Source organism: Phyllostomus hastatus, unplaced genomic scaffold (genome assembly GCF_019186645.2).
Source record: "Phyllostomus hastatus isolate PE091 unplaced genomic scaffold, TTU_PhHast_1.1 phas_contig_86, whole genome shotgun sequence".
Lineage (NCBI taxonomy): Eukaryota > Metazoa > Chordata > Mammalia > Chiroptera > Phyllostomidae > Phyllostomus > Phyllostomus hastatus.
The window spans coordinates 31,509,466-31,536,041 of NW_025333977.1; the positions used below are offsets into that span (position 1 = coordinate 31,509,466).

Genomic DNA, 26,576 nt, shown 5'->3' on the forward strand with positions numbered 1-26,576 from the left:
TATTGCTTCATTTATTTTTCTTTGAATTGCAGCTATTGCTATTTGTTTTTAATCTCCTGTATTTAATATTGAATTTATCATTGTTCCTCCTATAAAGTGTGTTTCACACATTGTAAGTGAATGATATCTGTTGGTTTAATTTAATTTATCATAGTAACTTCCTTATTTTACATTTAAACTTCTTTGCAAAAGATTTAATTTTATATCTGTGTTTTGGTTTTCTTACTAATGTTAGACCATACGAGGAAAAAAGGTAAATTATACAGTCATAGACATAATTGCAGAGAACTTATACTTCTAATTCATTTTTCTTGACTATTATTACATAATTCAAATTTTAAAACCATAATAGTTTTTTTTAGAGTATTTTCATATTGTTTACTATTATTTTACCAGTTTCCTTCTGTATATGACAGGGCAAGCACAGAATTTAGACTCATTCAATCTATTAATGTGTATGTATTTTAGAAAACCTGCAGACAACTATTCCTAACATTTATAAGCTAGTTTTCACAAGCAATTTTTATTTATTTCGAGTTTTTTCATTGCATTATTGAGCTATCCAAAGAAAATGTCCTGAACCCAATTACCTTACTGCCAATTTATGTAGTTGCTCTTTTCAAGATTCTGGAAGACAAAATATATTGTCACTGTTATGATTCGAAAAGACTGATGCCGTGGCTGGTAGTTAATGTGTAAATGAACTTACGTATTGTCAGTCTCATTCTTATAAATTTTATGCATTTGATTTGATGATTGGGAAGTTACATGGATACTCTGACCCCTGTAGAGACAATTGTATTTTAACTCTAGTTATGATCAGCTGAAGGTGATTTCAGTCAGAGTTACTATTTCATATGTAGGTATTGAACAATAACTTCTTTTGGTTCCAGGAAGGATCTACCTATCTTCTCTCTAGTGCTTAATTCCCAATCCCAGAAGCTGAAGCCACTGGTTCGACTGTAGGAAAATAGGTTCCAGGTATCTGAGATTAGGACTGAAAAATATAATTTCACCTAAGAAAACAGGTTGTTAGGTATTGTACAACTCTTTATATACCCTTGAGTCAAATAGGCATTTGTGGGCTCGCTCTTCTGGGAACCCAGCCATATTTATAAAGTTGTTCATATGGAAAAGAAAGTTTCAAGTCTTAAACCAACTGATTAAGAAGTGAATTTTTCACATACAAAATTTTAGAAATTAGAACCATCTTACATCACACCAGAGAAAATTAGGTAAAATGTTTCTTTAAATATCTTAAATAGTCAGTAATCATTAAGGCTTCATTGCCTGACATCAGGATAGTTAGCTGAAAGAGAAAAATAATTTCTACCATATTTATCTTCTATCCTATTCAAGTTTTGATCTCCAGCTATGTGCCAAGTAGTGGTATAAGTGCTGGATAGATCGATAAATAAAAGAATATTCCTATCCTTAGATCTTATACTCAACTGGGAGAATGTATACAGGGTAAAGGAACAGTGCTATAAACTGTTTCCCTGTTTATAAATGAAGTTGTGTTGTGAGTAGTGAGTGACACAAGTAAAATTTGTACTGTATTTGTACCCTCCCCCTATGAGTTAATTAATAATATACCAGATACATAGCAATTAATATGAGCCAGGTTCTGTCTTAAGTGCTTTATAAACTTATTAGTTTATTTAATCTTTATAACAATATGATTATAAAATACAACATGATGATTATTGCCCTCCTTTTTCATAGAGGGAAAAAGTGGGGCGCAGAGAGATTAAGTTCCAGGGTCTTTAGTGACCTTGAATTAGTATGTAGGCCCCAGCAGTTTAACCCACTACCGTCTATATTCTTAACCATCATACTTGACTGTTTTACTTGAAAAACTGACATTGTGACAGATTTTCATGTCATACAGATTTTTCTGTATGAGATTTTCTTGGTGGGTAGGTATTCCATTGATCACGTGCCTAAAGTATTTTTAAAAAAATTTTCACATTCTGGATTATTTTTCCATATTCTATACTTACCAATAAATAATTGAATAATTATACCATTTCTTCTATTTCTGACAGTGAGTTATGTAAAAATATAAAACAGATTATACCTAGTGTAAGCATTTCTATCAGTATTTATCTTTAGCATTATGTTTAGTTTTGTGCAGTAACCAAAGTGCAAAATAAATTATTAAAATATTAACGTGATTTGACTTTCGATGGTGGGCACACAATACAATTATGTATCATGGAAATGTAGACTTGAAACCTACATAATCTTATTAACCAATAATACCATAAAATTTTTTTTTACAAAAATGTTTTAGATCTGCTGTCTCTAGCTTCTAAAAAATCAAGAATTTAGTAGCAAAATTTCTAGGTTACAGTTTATCTCATTTTTTAAAATTATATCAAAATTGCTAGTAAATAGTAAAATAAAAGTCCTGACTATAAAACCCCAATAGTTTCAGCAGCATCGACTGAGAGTCTCGACATGAGAGTTTCATGAGTACTCACTTCAGCAAACCCATGCTAAAATTGGAATGACACAGACACGGTTAGTGTGGCCCCTCTGCATGGATGACATGCATATTCATGAAGCAGTCTGTATTTTTTACAAACTTTAGAAAGAAATAAATCCAATACATTTTAATCATTAAAAAAAGTTATATGAATTTGTCTAAGAGCTTAGTAAATCTGATTTTACTTTTCTTATATCCATATAGTATATGTTATTTTTGAATATTAATTTGTTGTCTCCTCTCTCTCTTTTTTTTAGTATACTGTGTGGAATTTTGTTCCAAAGAACTTATTTGAACAGTTCAGAAGAGTTGCAAACTTTTATTTTCTTATTATATTTTTGGTTCAGGTAAGCTTTGTCTCTTAGTACATTGTTAAATTTTATAGATAAAATTTCTAAAAATATATCTTCAGGGAAAAGTTACATTGTATTCTAAATCATTTGATTTTGGAACTGTATTTTTTTTTCCTGTAGAGCTTCCCCACTGTATTCAGTGAATTACAGTGATTTAACCACATCCCAATTGCTAAAAACTAGCCAATGAATTTTAAGATTAATTCTGTTTTGTTTTATTATTGATGTGCTGGGATGCTCATAACCATAATCAAAGCCAAGAAATTGACATCATCTTTAAGATGTTTCAGAACATAAATAGTGTGTCTTTTAATATACAGCATATGTTTTTGGCACATTTCTGCCTGTGGAACCATTTTGGTACAGAGTAAATTTTTCTATGTTATGTCGGCTTTACTTTGATGTTTAAAAATTTAAAAAAACAAATCTTTGAGAATCACCATGAAAACAGATTTTTATCCAGGAGATCATTTTCTTAACTTGAATCTGTATTCATTATAGACTGTTTAACATTTTCTTAATTTCACATTTGCTTTTTTCTGATATCAAAATATCAAGAAAAGAGCTTATGAAACATGAGTATGAGTCAAGATTTAAAAATAGTTATTGTCATTTTCTTTTCAAAAGATTATTTTTTTCTTATACTTTAACAATCTCTTTCAGTGTGGCATTGAATTTTTGTATGAACTCTGAACTTTTCTCTCAATAGAATCTGGGATTTCAAAAGAAAAAGAATGCTTGGCAAGTTATTACTTTAAAGCTTAAAGAAACATTTACTTTTTTCAAAAAAATTGTTTCCTTCATGAACAGAGAAGAAACTTCTGATTTTTTTTTAATCAATAGACTGTCAGCTTGGTTTTCTCAGAAAAGTGAGAAATTCATACTAACCATGTCCACATAGCATGCATTTGTGAAATTACCAGCTAAGATCAGGAATTTAGCTTCTCTGTGTAATAGAACAAATGTAATTGGCCTCTGTGGCATAAAGGAGCATTAATAAATCATAGATCCATGTTGTAACTAGCCAAACATAATTACTGCAAAAAATTTTTTATTTCTCCAGCAGTTTATTGAAACCTCAGTTGTATGATTTAGCTAATCACTTCAGCATTGTTTTCTAAGCTGTACCCCCTCTGGCTCTGCTAGATTTAATAAAATCTCTAATGGAATAAAAACCCTTTCCTTAGTCCCATTCTTTGTTCTGCCTCCCTAAGTGGTGAGTTTATTCTGAATCCCAGAGTAAAAATTGCTGACAGACTTTTCAGCATTTATCAGGATGGGCAAAGAAATGTGAAATAAGAGTCTGAGCAGCTGGAGCTCCACTTCCAGGCAAATATTGCGGAAGACCTGAAGTCCTCTATGTGAAGAAGGGAGAGTTGTGACTGAGTCCACTCTAACAGTATTTGTGGGTATGCATGTAATGGCCAACAAAGTGAACTTGTAAAACTGAACTAAACTATTCTGTAGTCACTACATGATATGTCCCTCCTATTATTTTTTACTGTGAACTGTGGTGACATTTTGTTTTAGTGTTTGTTCTCAGAATTCCCAGTACATCTGGGATCTAAGATGTTAATAGTGTGATGTGTACAATATAAAATTATAATACTCTGCATTTTTTTTAATCTAGCTTATGATTGATACACCTACCAGTCCAATTACCAGTGGGCTTCCATTATTCTTTGTAATAACAGTAACTGCCATAAAACAGGTATGAAATGCTTTCTATTCTTATTTCCCCCAGGCCATTTGTAAGTTGCTAAGTATGTCCATTCAGAAGTAACATTTATTGATGTGAAAAAAATTTCCATAAGAAAGCAGCAAATTTTTTTGGTTTCATGGATGGTAAAATTAAACTAAATTAAGCCACACTATTATATTTCTGGTGATCCTTAGTATGATTAGCATTAAAATATGTTGTTCTCTTGACACACCTAGGAAGCATCTTAAAATAAGCATTTTACATTTACAAATTAAATTATATATAAAATGTTAATAGTATAATCATCTTTGTAGAATTTGGCAATAGTTGAAAGAAATACAGTTCAGAAGGGAAATGTTTATGGGGAATAGAGCATGTATGCTTACTTCTAGTATGAACATTTTGAATAAAAATTGTATGGTGCTTTCCTACGTTTTACCACTTTTCTCTGAAGTTGATTTTTATGTAAAGTTGTACCCTAGGGGAAATAGCTTCAACCAAGTCTTGAATTGGTATTAAAATCTAAGTATGAAAAAACAGTGTTATTGGATGAACATGCCAAGTAAGAAATGAAGAAATTTGTAGAAATGTTATATCTTTATAGCTACCATTTCTCAAAAGTCTTGGCAGAGACTCAATTATACAGAGATGGTTCCTTCCATCAGAAAGAGATTTCACTGAATTTTCTTGTGTAAATATGATAAATTTTCATTTTTATAAGGTTTAGGGATAAGGTTTAAATTGAAGTGGAAGTAAAATTGACAAACATCTTGTAATTCTGTGATGTAGTATATTTTAATAATTACGTTATGTGTATGATGTGTCAGAATAGCACTTTACTGATCTCAATGTTTGATTTCCCTTTCTTTACTGTTCTTTTGGAGACTTTGTAAGTCAATAAGCACCCAAATTACTTCATACAGTTACATACTTACTTGGCTTTGCAGATGCCGTTTATTTCATCACAGTAACACATATTTGCCTTAAACCTATTTTCCATGCATAATTTCCTCTTACGTGATTTCATCCCAGTGCAGTGGCTTGAAGTGCCATTTACGTGTTGGTGGTTCTCAAATATGTATGTACCCTGAAACTATTCCCTGAACTCTGACACAATATACAACTGTTTGTGCAACGTTTCCACTTGGATAGCTGAGGCTTTTTCTGACCACCTTGTGGTTAGAATGTTTATTTGAATGTTAATCATTTGAATGTTTAGCTCTATATGAATTTGTGAATCTACTGAGTATTTTTTTTACAATTTTATTTTATTTTTTTAGACAGAGGGGAAGGGAGGGAGAAAGAGATGGAGAGAAATGTAAATGTGTGGTTGCCCCTCACACACCACCCTACTGGGGACCTGGCCTGCAACCCAGGCAACTAACCTGACTGGGAATCGAACCAGCAACCCTTTGGTTCGCAGGCCAGCACTCAATCCACTGAGCCACAACGGCCAGGCCTACTGAGTATTTTTTTAAAGCAATTAAAAATGTTGCAACACTTCTTTCCCTGGTTTCCCAATATATATTTAGCCAAGTATAGACTGGGTTTATTTGGAATGTGATGCCATTAACCAAGTTGAAAAAAATGCTGGTGAATTTAATGTCTACAAAATAGGAGAGTTTAAAATAATAATAATAACTATTATTATTATTGACATCCTGTTTCCTTCCAACATGGGTTAAGTAAAAACACTTAATATCTAAAAGTAAGACACAGGAAGATTATACCTCAGACCTTTATTAGCATGGTTATTAAAGTTAAATACTAAATTTATAGAGACCTTTTTGACAACTAAAGCAAAAGAGGAAATATGAAAGGTCATATGATTTTTTAAAAAAATTATTGATTTGAGAAAGAGAGAAACGGAGAAACATTGATTTGTTGTACCACTTATTTATGCATTTGTTGGTTGATTTTTGTATGTGTCCTGACCAGGGATCAAATGCCCAGTCTTGGTGTATTGGTATAACATTTCTAACCAAATGAACTGCCTGGCCAGGGCCACATAATTTAAGTATTTTAAGAATGCTTTGCCAAAAGTTTTCTCCCTGGAAAAAAAAATGGCCTTCAAGCAATTTTTAATATTTGCTTTGTATTTTATAATGTTATAATATTTTTAGGTAATAGATGCACATATTTTAAAAAATAGGAACAGTATGAAATAACATACAGTAAAAGTCGCTTATACTTCTAAACCCCCAGTCTCCTGGTTCTTCTCTCCTGAGGGAACCATTATTTGTACATTAGTCCAGACACCTATACAGAGTGTTTTCAAAGAAAAGTGTATTTTTTTCCACAAATAAAGCATAGAACACAACACATTTTGTACCTTACTTTTATCACTTAATGCTATCAGATATTTTGTTATCTTGTTCTATACCTCTGAGTTCTTGGATTTTCTCTAAAAAAAACACAAGAAGTTTTTCCATTTAAAAAATGCTTCTTCTTAACATTTAATCAAAGTGTTCTTTGTGAAATGCGTATATCTATTTCCCTTTATAATGATGATCCACATAACCTACCATATTTTTTAGAAGTACAAATAATAATGGTACTGACCTTTAAGAAAGTGGAATAATTCAGCCTCAGTTTTAAAATCTGTTCATTTTTTTCTACTTATTGTCTGTAATAATGCTGTATGAATTTATATTTTGATGTTTAAAATATCACTTGTATTATATAGAAGCAATAGAACTTATTGATTGAATAGGTGTCAGGAAAAGGTAGGAGTCAAAAATGACTCCCCAGATTTCTAATATGAGCAACTCAGTAGATGTCATTTGTCAAGATGGGAAACACTGAACATGATTTAGAGAATAACATCATCAATTTAGTTTTGAAATGTTTAATATATTTTATGAGACATCAAAATGGAGATGTTAAGAATGTATTTGGATATTCAAGTTTAGAGTCTAAAAGGAAGATATGAACTGGAGGTATAAATTTTAGACATTTTTAAAGACACAGATATAGAAGAATCTTGTAGTGAGAAAGTGATGGGTCAAAACAGGGCCCATAAAGATGACCTAGAAGGAAGCTCCCATGAGGAAATTGAGAAGAAGTAACGAAGAGGTGGTATAAAAACCAGGAACGTGTGTGTATGATGAAAACCAAGAGAAGAGACTGTTCCTAGTATTTTTTGAGTGTCAAATTCCTATGAGTATATGCTTCAAAATAGCTTAGTATAAATCTGGTGAGTGAAATGTTTTGTGTTTTTATGTTTTTATGTTTCTTTTTGTTGTTTAATTAAAGTATCTTCTAAAACATTCATTCAGACTGGTAGGAGGAGTGGAGATAGGCAACTGGAGCGTAGAGGACTCGCAGCTGGGCGCAGGCTGGAGGACTGGCCAGTCCCACTTTTGCACGTGGGTCAACTTGGGAGTGAGACTGACCAAGCAACCCAGGGTTCCAGTGGAGGGAAATAAAGCCTCAAAAACCTCTGGCTATAAAAACCTTGTAAGGGTTGCGACAGTGTGAGAAACTCCCAGCCTCACAGGAGAGTTCATTGGAGATACCCACAGGGTCGTAGAACATACACAAACTCATCTACCCGGGAACCAGAAGGGCCCAATTTGCTTGTGGGAAGCGGGGGAAGTGAATGAAAGCCAGCCAAGAGCTGAGCAAGTGGCATTGTTCCCTCTCTGACCCCTCCCCCACATATAGCACCACAACCCAGAGATGTGGGTTGCCCCACCCTGGCAAATACCTAAGACTCCACCCCTTACAATGTAAGAGGTGTGTCAGGATGAAGAAATACGGCCCAAATGAAAGCAGAGATCAGAGCTCCAAAAATAGAATTAAGGGATGAAGAAATAGCCAACCTTATCAGATGCAGAGCTCAAAACATTGGTAATCATCGTGCCTTCACTTTTCCCTCTATTTGGGGACCATACTCAACCACAAATGATTGAGTATGGTCACAAAATAGAGGAACAAGGGAAGGCTATACAAAGAAAATAAAGAAAAATATGCAGGGAACCAATAGTGACAGGAAGGAAAACTGGGACTCTAATAAACTATTTGGAACAGAAGGAAGAAACAAGAATTCAAAAAAATGAGGAGAGGCTTGGGAACCTCCGGGACAATTTTAAATGTTCCAACATCCCAATCATAGGGGTGCCAGAAGGAGAAGAGGAAGAGCAAGAAATTGAAAACTTGCTTGAAAAAATAATGAAGGAGAACTTCCCCAATTTGGCAAAGGAAATAGACTTCCAGGAAGTCCAGGAAGCTCAAAGAAGGTGGACCCAAGGAAGCACACACCAAGGCACATCATAATTATATTACCCAAGATTAAAGATAGGGAAGAGAGTCTTAAAAGCAGCAAGAGAAAGGGAGACAGTTACCTACAAAGGAGTTCCCTTAAGACTGTCAGCTGATTTCTCAAAACAAACCTTGCAGGCAAGAAGGGGCTGGAAAGAAATATTTAAAGTCATGAAAAGCAAGGACCTACATCCAAGATTACTCTATCCAGCAAAGCTCTCATTTAGAATAGAAGGGCAGATGCAGTGCTTCCCAGATAAGGTCCAAGTTAAAAAAGTTCATCATCACCAAGCCCTTATTACATGAAATGTTAAAGAGATTATCTAAGAAAAGAAGATAAAAAATATGAACAGTAAAATGACAAACTCACAACTATCAACAACCAAACCTAAATAAACTTAAGCTTGTTTGCTTAAACAAGCTAAGCAAACAACTAGAACAGGAACAGAATCACAGAAATGGAGCTCTTGTGGAGGATTATCAGCGGCGAGTGGGAGGGAAGAGAATAGGGGAAAAGGTACAGGGAATAAGAAGCATAAATGGTAGGTAGAAAATAGACAGGGGGATGCTAAGAATAGTATAGAAAGTGGAGAAGCCAAAGAACTTAATATGTACAACCCATGGACATGAACTAAGGGGCAAGGAATGCTGGTGGGAGGGGTGGTGCAGGGCAGAGGGGAATAAAGGGGAGACAAAAGTGGGGCAATTGTAATAGCATAATCAACAAAATGTACTATAAAATTTTAAAAAAAAATTTTTTAAAAGTATCTTCTAATTCTACTAAAGAGGGCACTTATTTATTTTTTATATTGACAGGGATATGAAGATTGGTTACGACATAACTCAGATAATGAAGTAAATGGAGCTCCTGTTTATGTTGTTCGAAGTGGTGGCCTTGTAAAGACTAGATCAAAAAACATTCGGGTATGTACTTAGTAAATAATAGCTATCAAGTATATTTTGGTGTCACAAAATCTAATTTGATTATATTTTAATTAAAAGCCTACTTTCCTACATTGAAATATTGGGATAGACCACTTGGTTAGAACCCAATAAAATAAGCCCATGCCTTTTAAAATCAGTATATTCACTCTCCCCAAAATTCTTCATAGGTGGGTGATATTGTTCGAATAGCCAAAGATGAAATTTTCCCTGCAGATTTGGTGCTTCTGTCCTCAGATCGACTTGATGGTTCTTGTCACATTACAACTGCTAGTTTGGATGGAGAAACTAACCTGAAGGTTTGTACATGTATACGTATCAGTGTTCTTGTGAACAAAATGTCTTTGTATTGTAGTAATAGGGAATTTTCTTTGGTTAAGGTAGTGAAGTTGGACCTGGTAAATTCTTTTAAATTACTAAAATTTTAAAGAATTTTTAAGGTTTTTTTAATAATGTTATTTATCTATTTCAAGTGTAGCCTTACATGGTTTAGTCAAGTTAAAGAAAAATGGGAAGTGTTTTAGGGAAAATAAAATATATTAATATTTTGGTGCTTTTTTAGATGAGGGGGATTTGAAATAGATGGAGATATAAAGTACAGCGTAGGGAATATAGTCAATGAAATAGTAATAATTATATTGGGTGTTAGATTGGCTCTAGATTTATTGGGCGATCACTTCATAAGTTATATAAATGTCTAATCATGCAGTTGTACATGCAAAACCAGTATAATACTGTATGTCAACTAGAATAGAAAAAATTATTTTTTAAAAAAAGATGATATATAGGGTCCCATTTGGGTCTTGAAACTTCCATTTAATCCTCGTTTTAGACACACGTGGCAGTGCCAGAGACAGCAGTATTACAGACGGTCGCCAGTTTGGACACTCTTGTAGCTGTGGTAGAGTGTCAGCAACCAGAAGCCGACTTGTACAGGTATGGTGTGATATTCAGTGTAGTCATCTTAAGTCCTGTCCCAGATCTCACTTTTATAATTATAAACATACAGTGGAATCTTTAGCTAATTGAAGAGATTATTGAGAGGAAGTGGAGAGATCAGTTCAGGGGGAAAAGGCTAAAAGCAGAATTTGCCGGAATTCTAATCCAAAGTATTAATTCAGAAGCAGTGCTTGCATTCAAATGTTCTTTTTTATTACCTTTTACTTCTATATGAACTGGCTTTATAACTATAATGCTAAACTTTGTAACTGTAAAAGTAGCTATAGGAAAAGTAAAATTATTTCTTTAAAAGAAAGTAATTGTGTGTGTGTGTATACTCCATGAAGGCAAGGACTATATGATAGATATGTCTTTGTAGTCACTCGGAACTAACTCCTTTTAACGTAATTTACTAAATGCAGTGTAAGTCATCTTTCAGTGATATGATAATTATTGTGGGCTATGAAATAGAAACAACTTTTTTTTTAAGTTTTTATTTATTTATTTTTAGAGAGAGAGAGAGAGAGAAACATCAATGTGTGGTTGCTGGGGGTTATGGCCTGCAACCCAGGAATGTACCTTGGCTGGGAATTGAACCTGCGACACTTCGGTTCGCAGCCCGTGCTCAATCCACTGAGCTACGCCAGCCAGGGCAAACAACTTTTTATTGTTAAAGTGAAATATTAAACTCATTTTTACTGAGTAACTGGTGATAGAATATAAATTAACAACCACATTGTAAAATTCACCTTCAGCTTATCAAATGATATGTCTCCCTCTATTGGTTGAAGTGTTCACATCTTATCATTAGTCATTGGCTCTTCCATAATGTCTTAACATAATTTGTTTGGGATCTAGATACTATTTATAATGGGGTTTTCTCTATGTGATGTTATAAAAATTTACAGTTTCATCACAGTCAAATAAGGTATAGAGTTTTCCAATTAACTATAAAAATTTAGGGTTCTATTCTTTAAGAGCATTAAAACTATAAGATTTAACTGTAAAGAATTTAATACTTTAACATTTCTATATTCCTATTATTCCCTTGTCTCAAACAGTGGTGAGTTATAAAAAATTGTTAAAAGCTAGAAAATGGAGCATTAAACAGGCATAAGATTTATGTGAGCTGAATATGACTAATGTGTTGATGGATGGTTTTTATATTATCTTAGAAAATGTGGAAAAAGTTAAACTTTTTTTAATAGTAAATAATTCACTGTTAAATATAAGGTGTTCCTCTTTATTTTCTCTTTTCCTCTTCCTTTCTGAAAGTATATATTTTGTTTTAAATATAAAGGTAACTACTACAGAACACTTATGTAATGGAAAGATAACTCATACTTAAATGTATTGCTATTTTTATTCATTCAACAAATTATTGTTGAGCACTGATGTATTCATTATGGTAGGTAAGAAATAAGATGAATCAGCATGGATTCTATCCTTAAGAAACTCAGCTGTAAAGATGTTACATATATAAAATTACATTTTTCACTTTTCTATATGTTGCTTATAATGGCAATATTGTAAGCATTTAAGTATCTGCCTAGGAGAGTATTTAAGTGGGAATATGGTACAGATACAACGGAAATATATAAATTATAAAAAATGTTTCCAGAGAACTTAATGACATAGAAATATACTGAAATATAATGTTAAATAAGATACAGAGTTGTAGCTTTAATACGATCCCAATTATATTTTTTGAATGTATTTTATGTATGTGATAGTTTAGAATAGAATAATAGGTAGGTACAGAGAGAAAGAAAAACCTGGAGGAATTACATTCAGCTGTTTTTTATTTACTTTTTTTCTCCATATTTTCTAATATTTCTTCCAAGAATATTGATTGCTTTTCTAATTTTAAAAAACTATTTTCCATTTTACTATACAATATTCTTAATCTTTTTTTTTAATTTTACTTATTTTCAGAGAGAGGGGAAGGGAGGGAGAAGGAGAGGGTAAGAAATATTGATAAGTGAGAGAAACATCAATCAATTGCTTCTTGCACACCCTGAACCAGGGACCTGGCTGGCAACCCAGGTAGATTCCCTGACTGGGAATAGAACCAGTGACCTTTAAGTTTCCAGGCAGGCCAATCCAGTGAGCCATACCAGCCGGGGCCTTAATAATAATTTCTAGTGGCTGCATGATTGTGTAAGCATACTAGAACCTGGCCATTAACTAATCTTTAAATATCTAACTCTTCCATTGTTTTGCTATTACAAATATTGTGTGGTGCCTTATTACAAATAACTTCATCAATTCAAAATTCAGTAGCTGGATAGTTAGTTCATTGCTTCTCTTCTCTGATACAATTAATTCAATTGCCTCCCAGGATGCTGCCCTCTCTTGGTTTTTCTCCTTTCAATCTCTTTTGCTGATATCTCCTCTTCTCCCTGACTTCTAATGTTAGAGTGCCCTAGGACAGGACTGTCCTTGGTCCTCCTCCCTTCCCTACCTATACTTTTCACTATCTACACTCAGTTGATGACTTCATCCAAGGTGATGGCTTTAAAGACCATCCTACATGCTAACTCCAGATTCGTATCTTGATTCCACACTTTCCCAGATTTCACACTCTCATATCCAACTTCATGTTCTACAACTCTACTTACATTTAGAACTCTAAATTAGTCATGTTGAGAATAGAGCTTCTGATCTTCCCTACAAATCTTTTTATCTGAACAGTCTTCCGTGTCTCAGTTGAAGACAGTCCCTCTTTCCAATTCTGCAGGCCAAAACCCCTGGAGTCAGCCTCAGCCATGACTCCCCACATCACCTCTCTGCTCATGCCTCCTAACCCCCTCTCCCACATTTCATCCCAACCCATCAGGACATTACTGGTTTACCTGCAAAATACACCCAAAATTTGATCACCTTTCACTAATTTCACTGCCAGTAATTTGGTGTGAGTCAGCATCACCTCCTACCTGGCTTACTGCTATCAGGGGCATTCTTACCAGATTTTCTGTTTCAACCCTCCTTTCCCTTGCAGTCTGTTCTCACGAAAGCAACCAGATTGATCCTTTTAAAATGTGAGTGATGTCATGTCATTCCTTTGCTAAAACCCTGCAGTGACTTTTCCATCTTACTGAGTCAAAAACCCATGTCTTTATAATGACCTGTAAGACCTTACTGAATGATTGCCCCTATCCCCAGCCTTTCCTCTCTAACCTAATTTCTGACCACTCTCCCTCTTGTTCACACATCAACTACACTGGCCTCCTTATTTTCCCTTGAACATACGGATTCACTGCCACCTTTTCACTGGCTATTCCTTGTCTTAACTCCTTTACCACCTTCTAGTCTATGCTTAAATCGCCTCAGTGAGGCCAACTTTGAGTATTTAATACTGCAACCTAATTCTTACCCTGTTCTGCTTTCCCTTTTTATAACACATAGTAATACCTCTTTGTATATTATGTAATTGATTTGTTTATTGTTTATTATCTCTCCAACTACAGTATAAACTGAAGGGCAGGCATCTGTGTGTGTTTTATTCACTGATGTGTTGCAAGCACCTAGAACAGATCTAGCATATAGGAGGCCTTACTACGTATTTGTTGACAAGGGAAAAACCCAAATATTTTTATGTACTTATATTAATGCAGTTAAATTTTTCCTTTTATTGAATTGTTTGTGATATAGGCAAGCAAATTTGTGTATATAGTTCCCTTTACTATTGAATTGATTTGAACAATACTAGGCACATTGTAGACACTCAATAAATATTGAATGAATGGATGAATGATAGAGTTCCAAAATATTACTCAGACGGTGTGTGAATATTTTTATTGTCCATTCATTCCTCCATCAGCTATATTGAGTGCCTCCAATAATTGAGGCATAGTACTGGACACTGAGAATACTGTGCTCACTCGACAGCACGTACACTGAAATTGAGAATACAATGGTAACGAAACAGTGATAGTTCTTGCCTCTTACAGTTTGTAATCTAATACTAGATTCCCAAAGAACAGACATCCAGTAATCCAGTAGAATTCCTGGATTCTACTGGAAGAATCCAGTAGTTCCTGAAGAAAAGGAATTACTAGATTAAAGTACTAATAGAGTTTGGCCTTTCATAAACATACTGACACTTCACCAAAAGCTTTGGACTAATTTTTATTGCCATGAGCAAAGTGTAAGTTTATGGGGGAGTTTTTATTGTTTCAGAATTATACTAGTATTAAATATTATAGTTTTTATATTTTTGTTAATTTTGTAGATAATAGTTTCATAATTTTAAAACTCTGGTTTTAATTTACTTTTTATTAGAAAGCCTAAACATTTTTGGTTATTAATTCTTCTTCCTTGAACATTGTTGAATCCTCCCTAATTACCTGTTGATTAATTGGGGTTACATTATATTTTTTTAAAGAACTTTAATAGCTTATTGAGAGAGGATAGCATATGATAAGAAATGACCTTTGCCATACAACTGGAAGAAATGAAAACCAGGAGAGCCTTTTGTTTAGGAGCAGCCTCTCACAGGTAGTTCACAGCACTCTCCATTTTCTTCTTCCTTGGCTCTTTTACTCCTTTAGTTTTTTATTCTTTCCACCTCTTAATTTCTTAGGCTCTTCCACTTCTAGGAATTTTTTCATAACAAAATAATGAAATTCTACTATTCCTAGGGACTTACCTTAATGAAAATGTAAAAAGTTATGTACACAGGTTTTTCAGGGCTGCATTGTTTAGACCAGAGATTTTCAACTGGTGTGCTTCAAGAATTTTTAAAACATGCAATACCTGACTACTTACTTAGGGGCAGTGACCTCTTTTCCCTTAGATTGTCAAATAAAAAATGGCTACAGTCAGTAAATCAAAATTAAACCTATTTTTTGTCAGATCAGCACAAAATGTATTTTTTGGTGTGCTGCAAAATTTTAGTAGTTTATGCAGTGAAAAAAGTTGGAAATCACTGGTTTAGATGATATGTAAGTTGGAAAAAACATAAGCTCCCATCAGTAGTGAATTGTTTAAATGTATTATACAGTAACCCCAAAATGCAGTATTATGTGCAGCTATGAAAAGTAATGGTGTGGCTCAGTGGGTTGGGTGTCATCTCCAAACCAAAGGGCCCGTGGGTCAGGGCACATGCCTGGGATGCCGGCCAGGTCCCTGGTTGGGGGCGTGGGAGAGGCAACCAGTCAATGTTTCTCTTCCTCTCTTTTTCTCTTCCCCTCTCTCTAAAAATAAATAAATAAAATCTTTTTTAAAATAATGATATAGATCTGTGTTTTTGACAGGACAGGTTAAGGGGAGGGGGCGGAATGTTATCAACACTATTTATGGTATGACTTATCTTTTGTTTTTTAAAAGATACGTGTTTATCTATATGTGCGTGGAAAAGCCTGGAAAATGTATTCCAAAATAATAGCAGTGTTTGTATTTGAGTAGTGGGATTACCTGTGGTAGTATTTATTTCCCTGTTAATATCTTCTTTATATGAATCATTTTATATCAAAAAGAATAATAAAACTATTTTTGCTTAGAAACAAATAAAAGTGTGACTTTGGAGAAAGGGCCAAGGAAAGTACAAGATGAGTTAATCCAGCATGGAACTGGCATGAACCAACAAGGAATGCCTTAGAATCAGGGATACAGGACAGATAAATGAAGGAAAACAGGAATTCTCTTGTTGGAATCGTGCTCAGGAAAATCAAAGGAGTGGTCTTCATCATCTCTGAAGGATGCCCAGAGAGACTCTACATGAACTGGTGCTTTACATCCAAATCCGAAGTTGAAATTAGAAACAAGATTACATAAAATCCATTAAGTGGAGATTTTAAAAAACAAAACAATATAATGCTCTTCTGTGAGGAGATTTGCAAGAAACAATGAAGCCAAAGGGACAAAGCATCTGTGACCTGGAAATAGAAGGAATAAATAGGGGACATTTGATAGGGAATGCTTAATACTGCCTTGCCTAGTTAAGTGATTAACAGGATACTCTGCTAGAATGTGCTTCAACTCAAAATTTACTTCTCACTGTAGTAGAAAGTAATTGTTCATTTAAATTGACTTTGTGCTATGGAGCTGTTACAGTAGTGGAAGTTGGGACTGAAACCCCAGATAAAGGATACTTCATTGATAACTCTAGAAGCTGTGGAGTTCACTGATAGGCTTTTGCTTACTACTCTGTCGCCACCACTTAACTCACATGTAGTAGTTATTCAGTGAGTATTTGTTGGACAAATGAATGCATGAATAAGTACATGAATGATTCTAATCACAAGAAGGAATCTTATTTAGTAAACTGACGAAATATGTGAGCACTCATTAATGGCTAAATAATGTATACATCTTTGTGTAGCAATTACAAATTCTCATGATGATGAAACTAATAATAGTAATATAACATTTTAAGATTTTATTTATTTATTTTTAGAGAAAGGGATAGAGAGGGAGAAAGAGGGAGAAAGAAACATCCATGTGTGAGAGAGAAATGCCGATTAAGTTGCCTCCCGCATGTGCCACAACTGGGGACCAGCCTGCAGCTCAAGCATGCACCCTGACTGGGAATTGAACCAGCAGCCTTTCACTTTGCAGGACAACAAGCCACGCTCAACCAAATGAGCCATGCTGGCTGAGGCAATAATATAATTTAAATCACCATTTTGAAAACACTTTTTCATTTATTACCTTATTCATAGCTGTAGTGGGGTGGCAAGAATATTACAATTTTTAAAGCTTAATGACTATTTCATAAGTTCTAACATGATTATTGGACCATTCATATATATAAAAGGTTGATTTGGTGTCACATATAACAATAGTGCCAAAAGTATCTAAAGTTTTCCACCTGTTGATGTCATAAGTAATTTGTCATTGTTTTTTGTTTGTTTGTTTTGTAACATGCTGAATTCTTTGATAGATTCATGGGACGAATGATAATAACTCAACAAATGGAAGAAATTGTAAGGTAAGAATAAATTCACATTGTTTGTGGGAGAGACAAAAATCAAGTTGCAGGTATATTAGATGAACAAGCTGCACATAATGGAAAAGGTTCTTTTAAAAGCACTTAGCACTTTATCTTCTAGTAATTTGTAGCATCAGCAAGTGAGGATGAAGCAAATTTAATGAAATATCAAAATAAGTTAGTAAGATTATTTGTATACTTGTATTTTTTTATTTTTTAAAGAATTTATTTTTATTTTTAAAAAGGGGAAGGGAAGGAGAAAGAGAGGGAGAGAATTATCAGTGTGTTGTTATCTCTCACACACTCCGCACTGGAGGCCTTGGCCCAAGACCCAGGCATGTGCCCTGACTGGAAACGGAACCAGTGACCCTTTGGTTCGCAGCTCACACTTAATCCACTGAGCTACACACAACCAGGGCATTTGTATTTCTTTTTCTAATAATATCAGGTAGTAACATAAAAGGAAGCAGATATTCTTAATCAAATCCTCATGTACCACATTTAAAATCTAAAATACAAAAAACATTTTATATAATGTTTAATAACCATAAATGTTTCAGTCTTAACTCATTTCAAAATCATTTAGTACAAACTAGAGTATTTAGTGGCCAATTCAGAACCTCTTAGTTACTCTTCTAATTGGTTATTTTGTTTGGCTGGTTGTTTTGGTTTGTTTTCCCTCAATATTCAGGTTAATTTCTGGCTACTACATGAAAGGCCTTGGGGTCATTTCAAAGATTTGCTAACAGGGTGAGATTACATTGTTATTCATGACCACGAAGCCAAATTTAAAATAAATCTTGGAATCATCCCTTGAACTTCTAAATCAAATTAGCATTTTACCTTTTTATGAGACATGTTTAATGAAATTGGCTGCTTGAAATAAATCACTGACATGAAAAGTTCAGTATTTTTTAAATGAATTCCTCAAAAAAATGAATTCCTCAAGACAAGCCACCAAAAATATCATGTATCAGCACTGATTCACATTTTTTACAAACATTAACACAGCAGCATGTTTTAATGAGCTCTGTCACAAAGTCTTTTGAAGTGTAGGGCCCCTGCTTAAATAACTGTGACTAGGTTTTTATTTTGATTTCTGTAATGACTTAATGAGATAGATGTGTGGATGTATAGTCTGGATTGCATTAGATATTGTGGCTAATAAAAGGAAAGACCAATTATGTTCCCTCAGCCCTTAGGATGGTTAAAAAAATGACCCATGTTCTTTGTTGAAGCAACCAGAGTGTACTGATGAATTACCTTTAAATTTGAAGCTTTCTGTCAAGATATCCCAGTTGTATACACTGCTGTGAGCTCAGAGTTTTTCTATTCATTGTTAAGAGTCAACACCAAGTGAAAAAGAGCTATTTTGTGTCTCCTGGTTAATTGATTTTGGAATATCCATGTAGTGTGCTCCAAATATGACTGGCTATTAAAACCATACTTGTTAACCACGTCCCAAATATCTGGTCCTCCTGGTTCGTTGGATTTTTTTTTTAGAGTGTTTGGGTTTGCAGACATCTTCAGAATTGGTCCCAATTCTGTTTGATTTGGATGACTTTATAGGTATGTTTCAGAAAAGGATGAGGGACGTCAACAAAATTTAAGGCTTTTTAAGTTATCCATTACAGAATCTTATCATTTTGCTATCACTAAAAAAGTACAATTTCCTTTCTAGTTATTTCTTCTAATTTCATATCTCCTTTATGGAGAGAAATTTGAACAGCAAGAAGACCCATGCTCCAAGAAGTATGCAATGCAAGTAGTCAAGCTGTAGTGTCAGTCGTGCTTAGACAAGAACTAACTCACTCGCTACCTCATGTTTTATAATCCAGAGTAATTTTAATTGTGCAGAACTTGTGCATTTATACACAAATCACACTGCAATTTATGTCAATAATGCATTTAATTCTCTACTTCCTTTAAAAACTATTTATTAACTTTGCTCACAATTTCTACTGTTAAATGTTTTTAAATCATTGCTTAACCTTTTATTTTGTTGTGTTTTATGTTTAAAATTTTTGGAACCGGTCTGGTGGCTTTGTGAGTTTATTTACCAGCATAATTTATTTCTGAGCCACTGATCTTAAAGTGACTGAAATGCTAAAGCAGGTGTTTTTGTTTTGGTGACTAATATTGTGATCAACCTAGATAATAGCTCAGATTTTGCTTTTGTATAAAAGTAGTGTTGTAACCATAACTCAGGTACTTTCTGTGGAAAATGACATTTTAGAATTCAATTAAAATTTTAATACAGTTAATGCTTTTTTTCCCCCTTAGACCTCTGGGACCAGAGAGTCTCTTGCTTCGTGGAGCCAGATTAAAAAACACAAAAGAGATTTTTGGTTTGTATATTTTGAAAATGTTTAATTAAAGATTCATGCTGATGCTTTATATGAAGTATATTCAAAAGTACAGCATTTGTGGTCTTTTGACTGGATAACTTATTACTTAGTTAAATGTTGCTTGTGATAATTTTCTTATAAAAATCATGTTAATATAATTTTGGTTGTATTTTTTGTTAATAATCCTGTTTTTCTGAGTAATAGACTAGAACCTTGCTCTTGTATTTTCTTTGTTGATGCTTGTGAAACTGAGTGCTAAGAAGATAATTCTGGCATTCATGGTGGATGAGAATCAGTGTAGTCTGGCGTCATGGCATAGTAAACCATGATTAATTCCATTGTGATTATTCTTAGATTGGATGGATAAAATTGCTGACTCATTCATTCATTCATTCAACAAATTCTTATCAATATGACTGTATATCAGGTGGACCAAAAGGATGCATAGTGCTCTTGCATTGGAGATCTATTAATTAATTAATTAAAAATCAATTATACTGACCAGCTTGTTATTTACTGAATGTTTACAGCTTTTGAGGTCCATCCGCATTCTGTTCTTTCATCTATCTTATCTCTCACAATTAGGTTTTCTGATTTAAAAAATCCATATACTTTTTTAAAAAATGGAAAATGAGTGTTGGTTGAGGATGTGGAGAAATTGAAATCCTCATACATTGCTGATGGGAGTGTAAATGTTGCAGCTGCTGTAGAAAACAATTCAGCATTTCCTCGATAAGTTAAATGTAGAATTACCATGTGACCAAGTGGTTCTGCTCCTAGATATATACCCAAAAGAACTGAAAAGGTGTTGAAGCAAAGACATGTACAGGAATGCTCATAATGTCACTATTTACAATAGTCAGAGGGTAGAAACTACACACATGTTCATAAACTAATGAATATATAAACAAAATGTAGGATATCCACATAGTGGAACATTATTTACTTTAAAAAAATGAATTGCTGATTCATGCTACAACACGGATAACATTGACAACATTGTGCTGAGTGAAAGAAGTCTGACACAAAAGGCCACATATTGTATGATCCCGTTTATTTGAAGACCCCGAATAGGCAAACTCATAAGAGACAGAAAGTAGATTCATGGACTGGGTAGTGGAAGGGAATGGGGAATGCTTCTCAATAAGTGTGGGGCTTTCTTTAGGGCTGATGACAGTGTTGTCAAGTCGGGTAGTGAGGATAGTTGCAAAACACTACAAATATACTCAGTGCCACTGAATTGTACATTTTTAAATGGTTAAAATGGTAAATTGTATGCTACATATATTTTACCACAATCTAAAAAGAGGAAACCATAATAAATGGTAGAAGCTAGAGAATAATCTCTAATGCCAATGCTTTTAAACCCTGTCATGTAATGCTATATTTCAACACATTTCTCTAGCAGTAAGAATTTCTCATGCTCTTAAAAGTTTTGTATTTGAATGACTTTAGTTGGGTCTGCTCTTGTTTTTCCTCAGTACCACCTCTCTCTATTATATCATTCAGGCTGATTTCTATAACTTTGGTTCCCTTTGCATTTGAGTTGTAATTCTGCCTTTAAGGAATAATTCTAATGGTAAAAATTCCAGGACAAATCTTAATCAAGAGAGCATGATGAATCCTACACTGTTTCTCAAATCTTACTACTTACGAATGAGCATAAACATTTATTGATTATCTGTTTCTAGGCATTTTGCTAATTTGTCACACAAACCTCACAACAATTCTGAGGGTTTTTGTTTCCTTTTTGGGTCCCCCCCCCCCCATTTAAAGGTGGGGGAATTGAGACTAGAGAGATTAAATAACTTGCCCAAGGGCACTGAACTAGTAAGTGGCAGAGCTAATGTTCACACCAAGATCTGATTCCGGCAAAGTTTTTTACAAGGCTGGTCTTACCTAATTTCATTCACTCCCCAGTTTTAGTCCCACTGTTACTGTCCTGATTCATCTCAAGAGTCGTTCACATGTGCACAGATTTTTCAGATGACCCTTTCCTTGTGTTTACTTTATTTACTCTGATAGATTTCCATAGTATCTTTCAGTGCTAATGAAATTATGTCCAGACTCCAGATTCTGGCATTCAGGGTTTTTCACACTCTGATCCCAGTCTATTGTCCCAACTTAACAGAAAGTGCTTTTCCATGTCTGTCTTTGTTAACACTGTTTGCTCTAGCTGTAATGGCCTTCCCTGCCATTTTTCTTTTTCCAAATCCTTCTGCTCCATCAGTTGCACCTCAGATAGTATCCCTTTCATTCACGTATCTCAGTTATAACTCAGGAACAGAAACTCCAGGAGGCCTTCCTCATCCAGCAGTTTGAGCAGTTGGAGTTCCTTAAAATGGAATTGGAAAGCCTTTTTAAATTCCAAAAAAGGAAAGCCTAATTGTAACAGCTGTCAGAACATGCATTTTCTTAGATGCTTTCATGCTGGTGAGTACATTTCTCTTGTGAAGCATGCTAGGAGATTATTTTAAAAACTATTTTGTTTTGTTTGCAGGTGTTGCTGTATACACTGGAATGGAAACAAAGATGGCATTAAATTATAAGAGCAAGTCACAGAAACGATCCGCAGTAGAAAAGTAAGAAAACTATTTTCATTTATTTGCACATAAATATAGCTATGGGTGTACCTATTATCTATAAAATATTTTGTGTATAAAAATATTTGATACATATATAATGTCACGTCAACACAAAGTGGTATCCTTGAGGATAAGGGTAGTTTCTCCTATCTTTGTATATATGTAGCATTTTATACAATGTTTAGGATATAGCAGATACTAAATTATGGCTTTAAAATAAATATTGTCCAGCAATAATGGAATCACTTGATCAGTTAATCATCCTGCCGGTAACAATTACAAAGCCTGGACAAAATATTATTAAAAATAACTGTTTGAAAGCTCTGGAGAGTAACAGCAACAAAAAAGACAGAAACTGGCAAAGAATCTGCTCTTGAAAGATGGTATCAACAAGGGGGAAAATGTAAGAATGTAGCTTTTTGCCTGAGGGCACTCTCCAATTCCTGTACTGTATAGGGCATCAGAGAGCCAGATTCTTTTTATTGATTGATTGATTGATTGATTGATTTTTAGAGAGGGAAGGGAGGGAGAGAGAGAGAAACATCAATGTGCAGTTGCTGGGAGCCGTGGCCTGCAACCCAGGCATGTGCCCTGACTGGGAATCGAACCTGCGATGCTTTGGTTCGCAGCCCACGCTCAATCCACTGAGCTACACCAGCCAGGGCTGAGAGCCAGATTCTTTACAGACAGTTTGGAGAAAATTATGTGGGGAGGGGGCCACAGAAGGAAGTGAACTCTGAAACCTACACATAAATTATGTCTAAAACCTTGCTTGGCCATTAAACCTGCACGTGTGCAGGAGAGGCCCCAGGGGGCTCGGCAACACAACAGTATGTATCAGCAAGCTGAAAGATCTGAATGGAGTATTCTGTTGCTGCCTGTTGAAGTGCAGACCGTGTTTGGTGTCTGAGCTTAGCCAAGTACGTATTTTGGATATTAACCCCTTGTTGGAGCAGGTATCTTGTCCCATTTGGTTGATAGTCTTTTTGTTTTGTTAGCAGTTCTTTTGCTGCGCAGAAGCTTTTTAGTTTGATATAGTCCCATTCATTTCTTTTTGCCTTTACTTCTCTTGCCTTTGGGGTCAAATTCATAAAATCTTCTTTAAGGTCAAGGCCTATAAGTTTAGTTACTATTTATTCTTCCATGTAACTCATTGTTTCAGATCTTATATTTTGGTCTTGGATCCATTTTGAATTAATTTTTGTACATGGGGACACACTGTAGTCTTGTTTCATTTTTTTGCATGTGGCTTTCCAGTTTTCCCAGCACCATCTGTTGCAGAGGCTTTCTTTTCTCCATTGTATGTTTTTGGCTCCTTTATCAAAAATTATTTGCCCATATACATATGGTTTTATTTCTGGGTTCTCAATTCTATTCCATTGATTGTGCATATAGTATAGTATTAGCAAAAATGATAGCTCAATGGAATGAAATAACAAGTTGAGAAATAGACCTATTTATATGTGGTCAACTAATTTTCAACCAAAACATCAAGTAAATTCAATGAGGAAAATGATGGTCTTTTCAACAAATAATATAACAACAATTGGATATCCATGGGGGGGGGATAACACACCTCAGATTCTACCTCACACCATATACCAAAATGAATCATGCAAACATAATTTTAGATGCTTCATTTTAGATGTTTAGATGAAAAGAAAAACATCTTTTTCAAGATAAATCATCTAAACATAAAAGCTAATGCTATAGAAGTTTAGAAGAAAACTTAGGAAGATACATTAATAATCTAGAGATAAGTCAGTGTCTCTTAGGGTGCACAATGCAATAACCATTAAAGAAAATTATAAACATCCATGAAATTAAAACTTTTGCTCATCAGACTGTTCATTTAAGGAAAAGAACAAGCAAGCTATCAACTGGGAGACAATATCCACAAAACATCTGATAAAGGAATTGTACCCAAAATGTATAACGATTTGTAAAAACTTCTATAAATCTACTAAAAAGAAAACAGCCTAATGAAGAAAATGTGTAAAAGATGAAGCAGGTACATCACAAAGAAAGTATACAAATGGCCAATAAGCACATAAAAAATGTTCAGCATCATTAGTTATGAGAGAAATATAATCTAAAACTGCAAAGAGATACCAGTACACACTTACTGGAAATGCTGAAAATTAAAAAGACTAATAGTTCTAAGTATTGGCAAGGATATGGAGTAACTGGATCTCTTCTAAATCTATGGGTAAAAGAGGAAATCTCAAAGAAAATTGTTAAAAATATCTAAGAATCAGTGAAAATACAGTTCATGAAATTTTCTAGGATGCAGCTAAAGTTAAACAGAACCAATAGGTTATATATAGGAGGAGATTATTATAGGAATTGGCTCAAAGGGTTATGTAGGCCATAAGGCCCAACAACCTGCCATATGCAAGCTAGAGAACCAAGGAAAGCTGATGATATAATTGAGTGTGAGTCAAAGGCCAGAAAACCATGGGGCCAGGTATAACCTGGCGTCCATAGCCCTGAGAACCAGGAACTCTGATGGCCCAGTTGAAAGAGAGAGAGAGAATTTGCTCTACCTCCCCTTTTTTGTTCCATTTGGTCCCTCAGTGGATTGGATGATGCCTGCCTGCCTTGGTGAGGACGTATTACTTTGTTAAGTCTGCTGAATCAAAGATGAATCTGTTCTAGAAACACCCTCACAGACATACTCATAAATAGTGTTTCACTAGCTGTATGGGCCTCCCTCAGCTCAGTCAAGTTGGTGCATAAAATTAATTGTCATTGCCCTGGCTGGTGTGGCTCAGTTGGAGTGTCGTCCCTTAAACAAAAGGTCTCAGGTTCAGTTCCTGATCAGGGCACATGGGTGGGTTGTGTGTCCCTGGTCAGGGCGCATATGAGTACAAAAGGCAACCTCTGATTGTTTCTCCCCCTCTCTTTCTCCCTCCCTTTCCTTCTCTCTAAAGTCAATAAGTATATCCTCAGGTGAGGATTAAAAAAAAAAATTTAATTGTCACAGCACTAAATGTGTATATTAGAAATACATTAGAAATATACACATTTCTACCTAGAAATACCAATGACAGAAACCAAAATTAAAAACAATACTATTTGCAGTCATTCGCCAAAAAAATACCTAGATGTACATCTAACAAAATACAGGATCTGAATGATGAAAATTATAAAATGCTGGTGAAAGAAACAAAGACCTAATATTAATCTTGTCTAATGAAATATTGTTATGTTTAGCTAGCCCAGTGAAAAGAAGAGGGATTCTGTAATCAGTTCCTAACCTGTGTGATTTTGGGGAAATTTACAGAATGATTTTTGGGCTTTAGTTTTCATTGAGAAGGATGTAATCTCTTCCTCACAGAGTTTTTATAAAGATCAAACAAATTAATAGACATGATAAAAGTTTTATATATCTTAATGCTATCTAAATGTTAGTTATTTTTATACTTAAAATTATTAAATCCTAAAAATATAAAAAATCTTAGAATAATTACCTACACACACACAAAAAACTGTCAGTTACTATTAGCATTTTGAACAGTAATATAGCTATCATAGTCTTATAATCTTATGTATTGGTTATTTTATTGCTAGTTATTAGATTCTATTGAGTGGTCATTTCTTAAAAACAAAGACTGTCCTTTAAATAGCTGCTATAATACCATATATTTTAATATCTTGTTTAATGTCAGTATTACTTTCCAAGCCGTATATAGTAACACATAATTGGTATGTTCTATATTCTCTTGTTCTCATTTCAGGTCAATGAATACATTTTTGATAATTTATCTAATAATCCTTATTTCTGAAGCCATCATCAGTACTATCTTGAAATATACATGGCAAGCTGAAGAAAAATGGGATGAACCTTGGTATAACCAAAAAACAGAACATCAAAGAAATAGTAGTAAGGTATTTTATGGTGTTCTTCACTCTGCTGTAAAGGAAACTATTGTCTAGCAAGTTCTTTGGTAGTGACTTCTGATAGGAGTGACCACTGTGACCTTCCTAAAAACCATTACCATGGAAGGGTGACAAAG

At 34.3% G+C, this 26,576-nt stretch overlaps 1 protein-coding gene and 1 non-coding gene across 4 annotated transcripts in view; both read left to right on the forward strand.

Annotated features, from left to right (window-relative positions):
• ATP11B (ATPase phospholipid transporting 11B (putative)) overlaps positions 1–26,576 on the forward strand; it is a 104,296-nt gene that overhangs the window by 25,731 nt on the left and 51,989 nt on the right. For all 3 annotated transcript variants that reach the window (XM_045850957.1, XM_045850958.1, XM_045850956.1), the window contains exons 3-11: positions 2,749–2,838; positions 4,475–4,555; positions 9,626–9,733; positions 9,922–10,050; positions 10,584–10,687; positions 17,577–17,624; positions 19,908–19,972; positions 22,473–22,554; positions 26,298–26,448. In XM_045850957.1, the coding sequence (XP_045706913.1) occupies positions 2,749–2,838; positions 4,475–4,555; positions 9,626–9,733; positions 9,922–10,050; positions 10,584–10,687; positions 17,577–17,624; positions 19,908–19,972; positions 22,473–22,554; positions 26,298–26,448 (858 nt within the window). The remainder of the gene's footprint in view (positions 1–2,748; positions 2,839–4,474; positions 4,556–9,625; positions 9,734–9,921; positions 10,051–10,583; positions 10,688–17,576; positions 17,625–19,907; positions 19,973–22,472; positions 22,555–26,297; positions 26,449–26,576) is intronic.
• On the forward strand, positions 2,479–2,584 carry LOC123827599. The gene has a single exon (XR_006787260.1). It is a non-coding gene; the product is annotated as a U6 spliceosomal RNA (small nuclear RNA).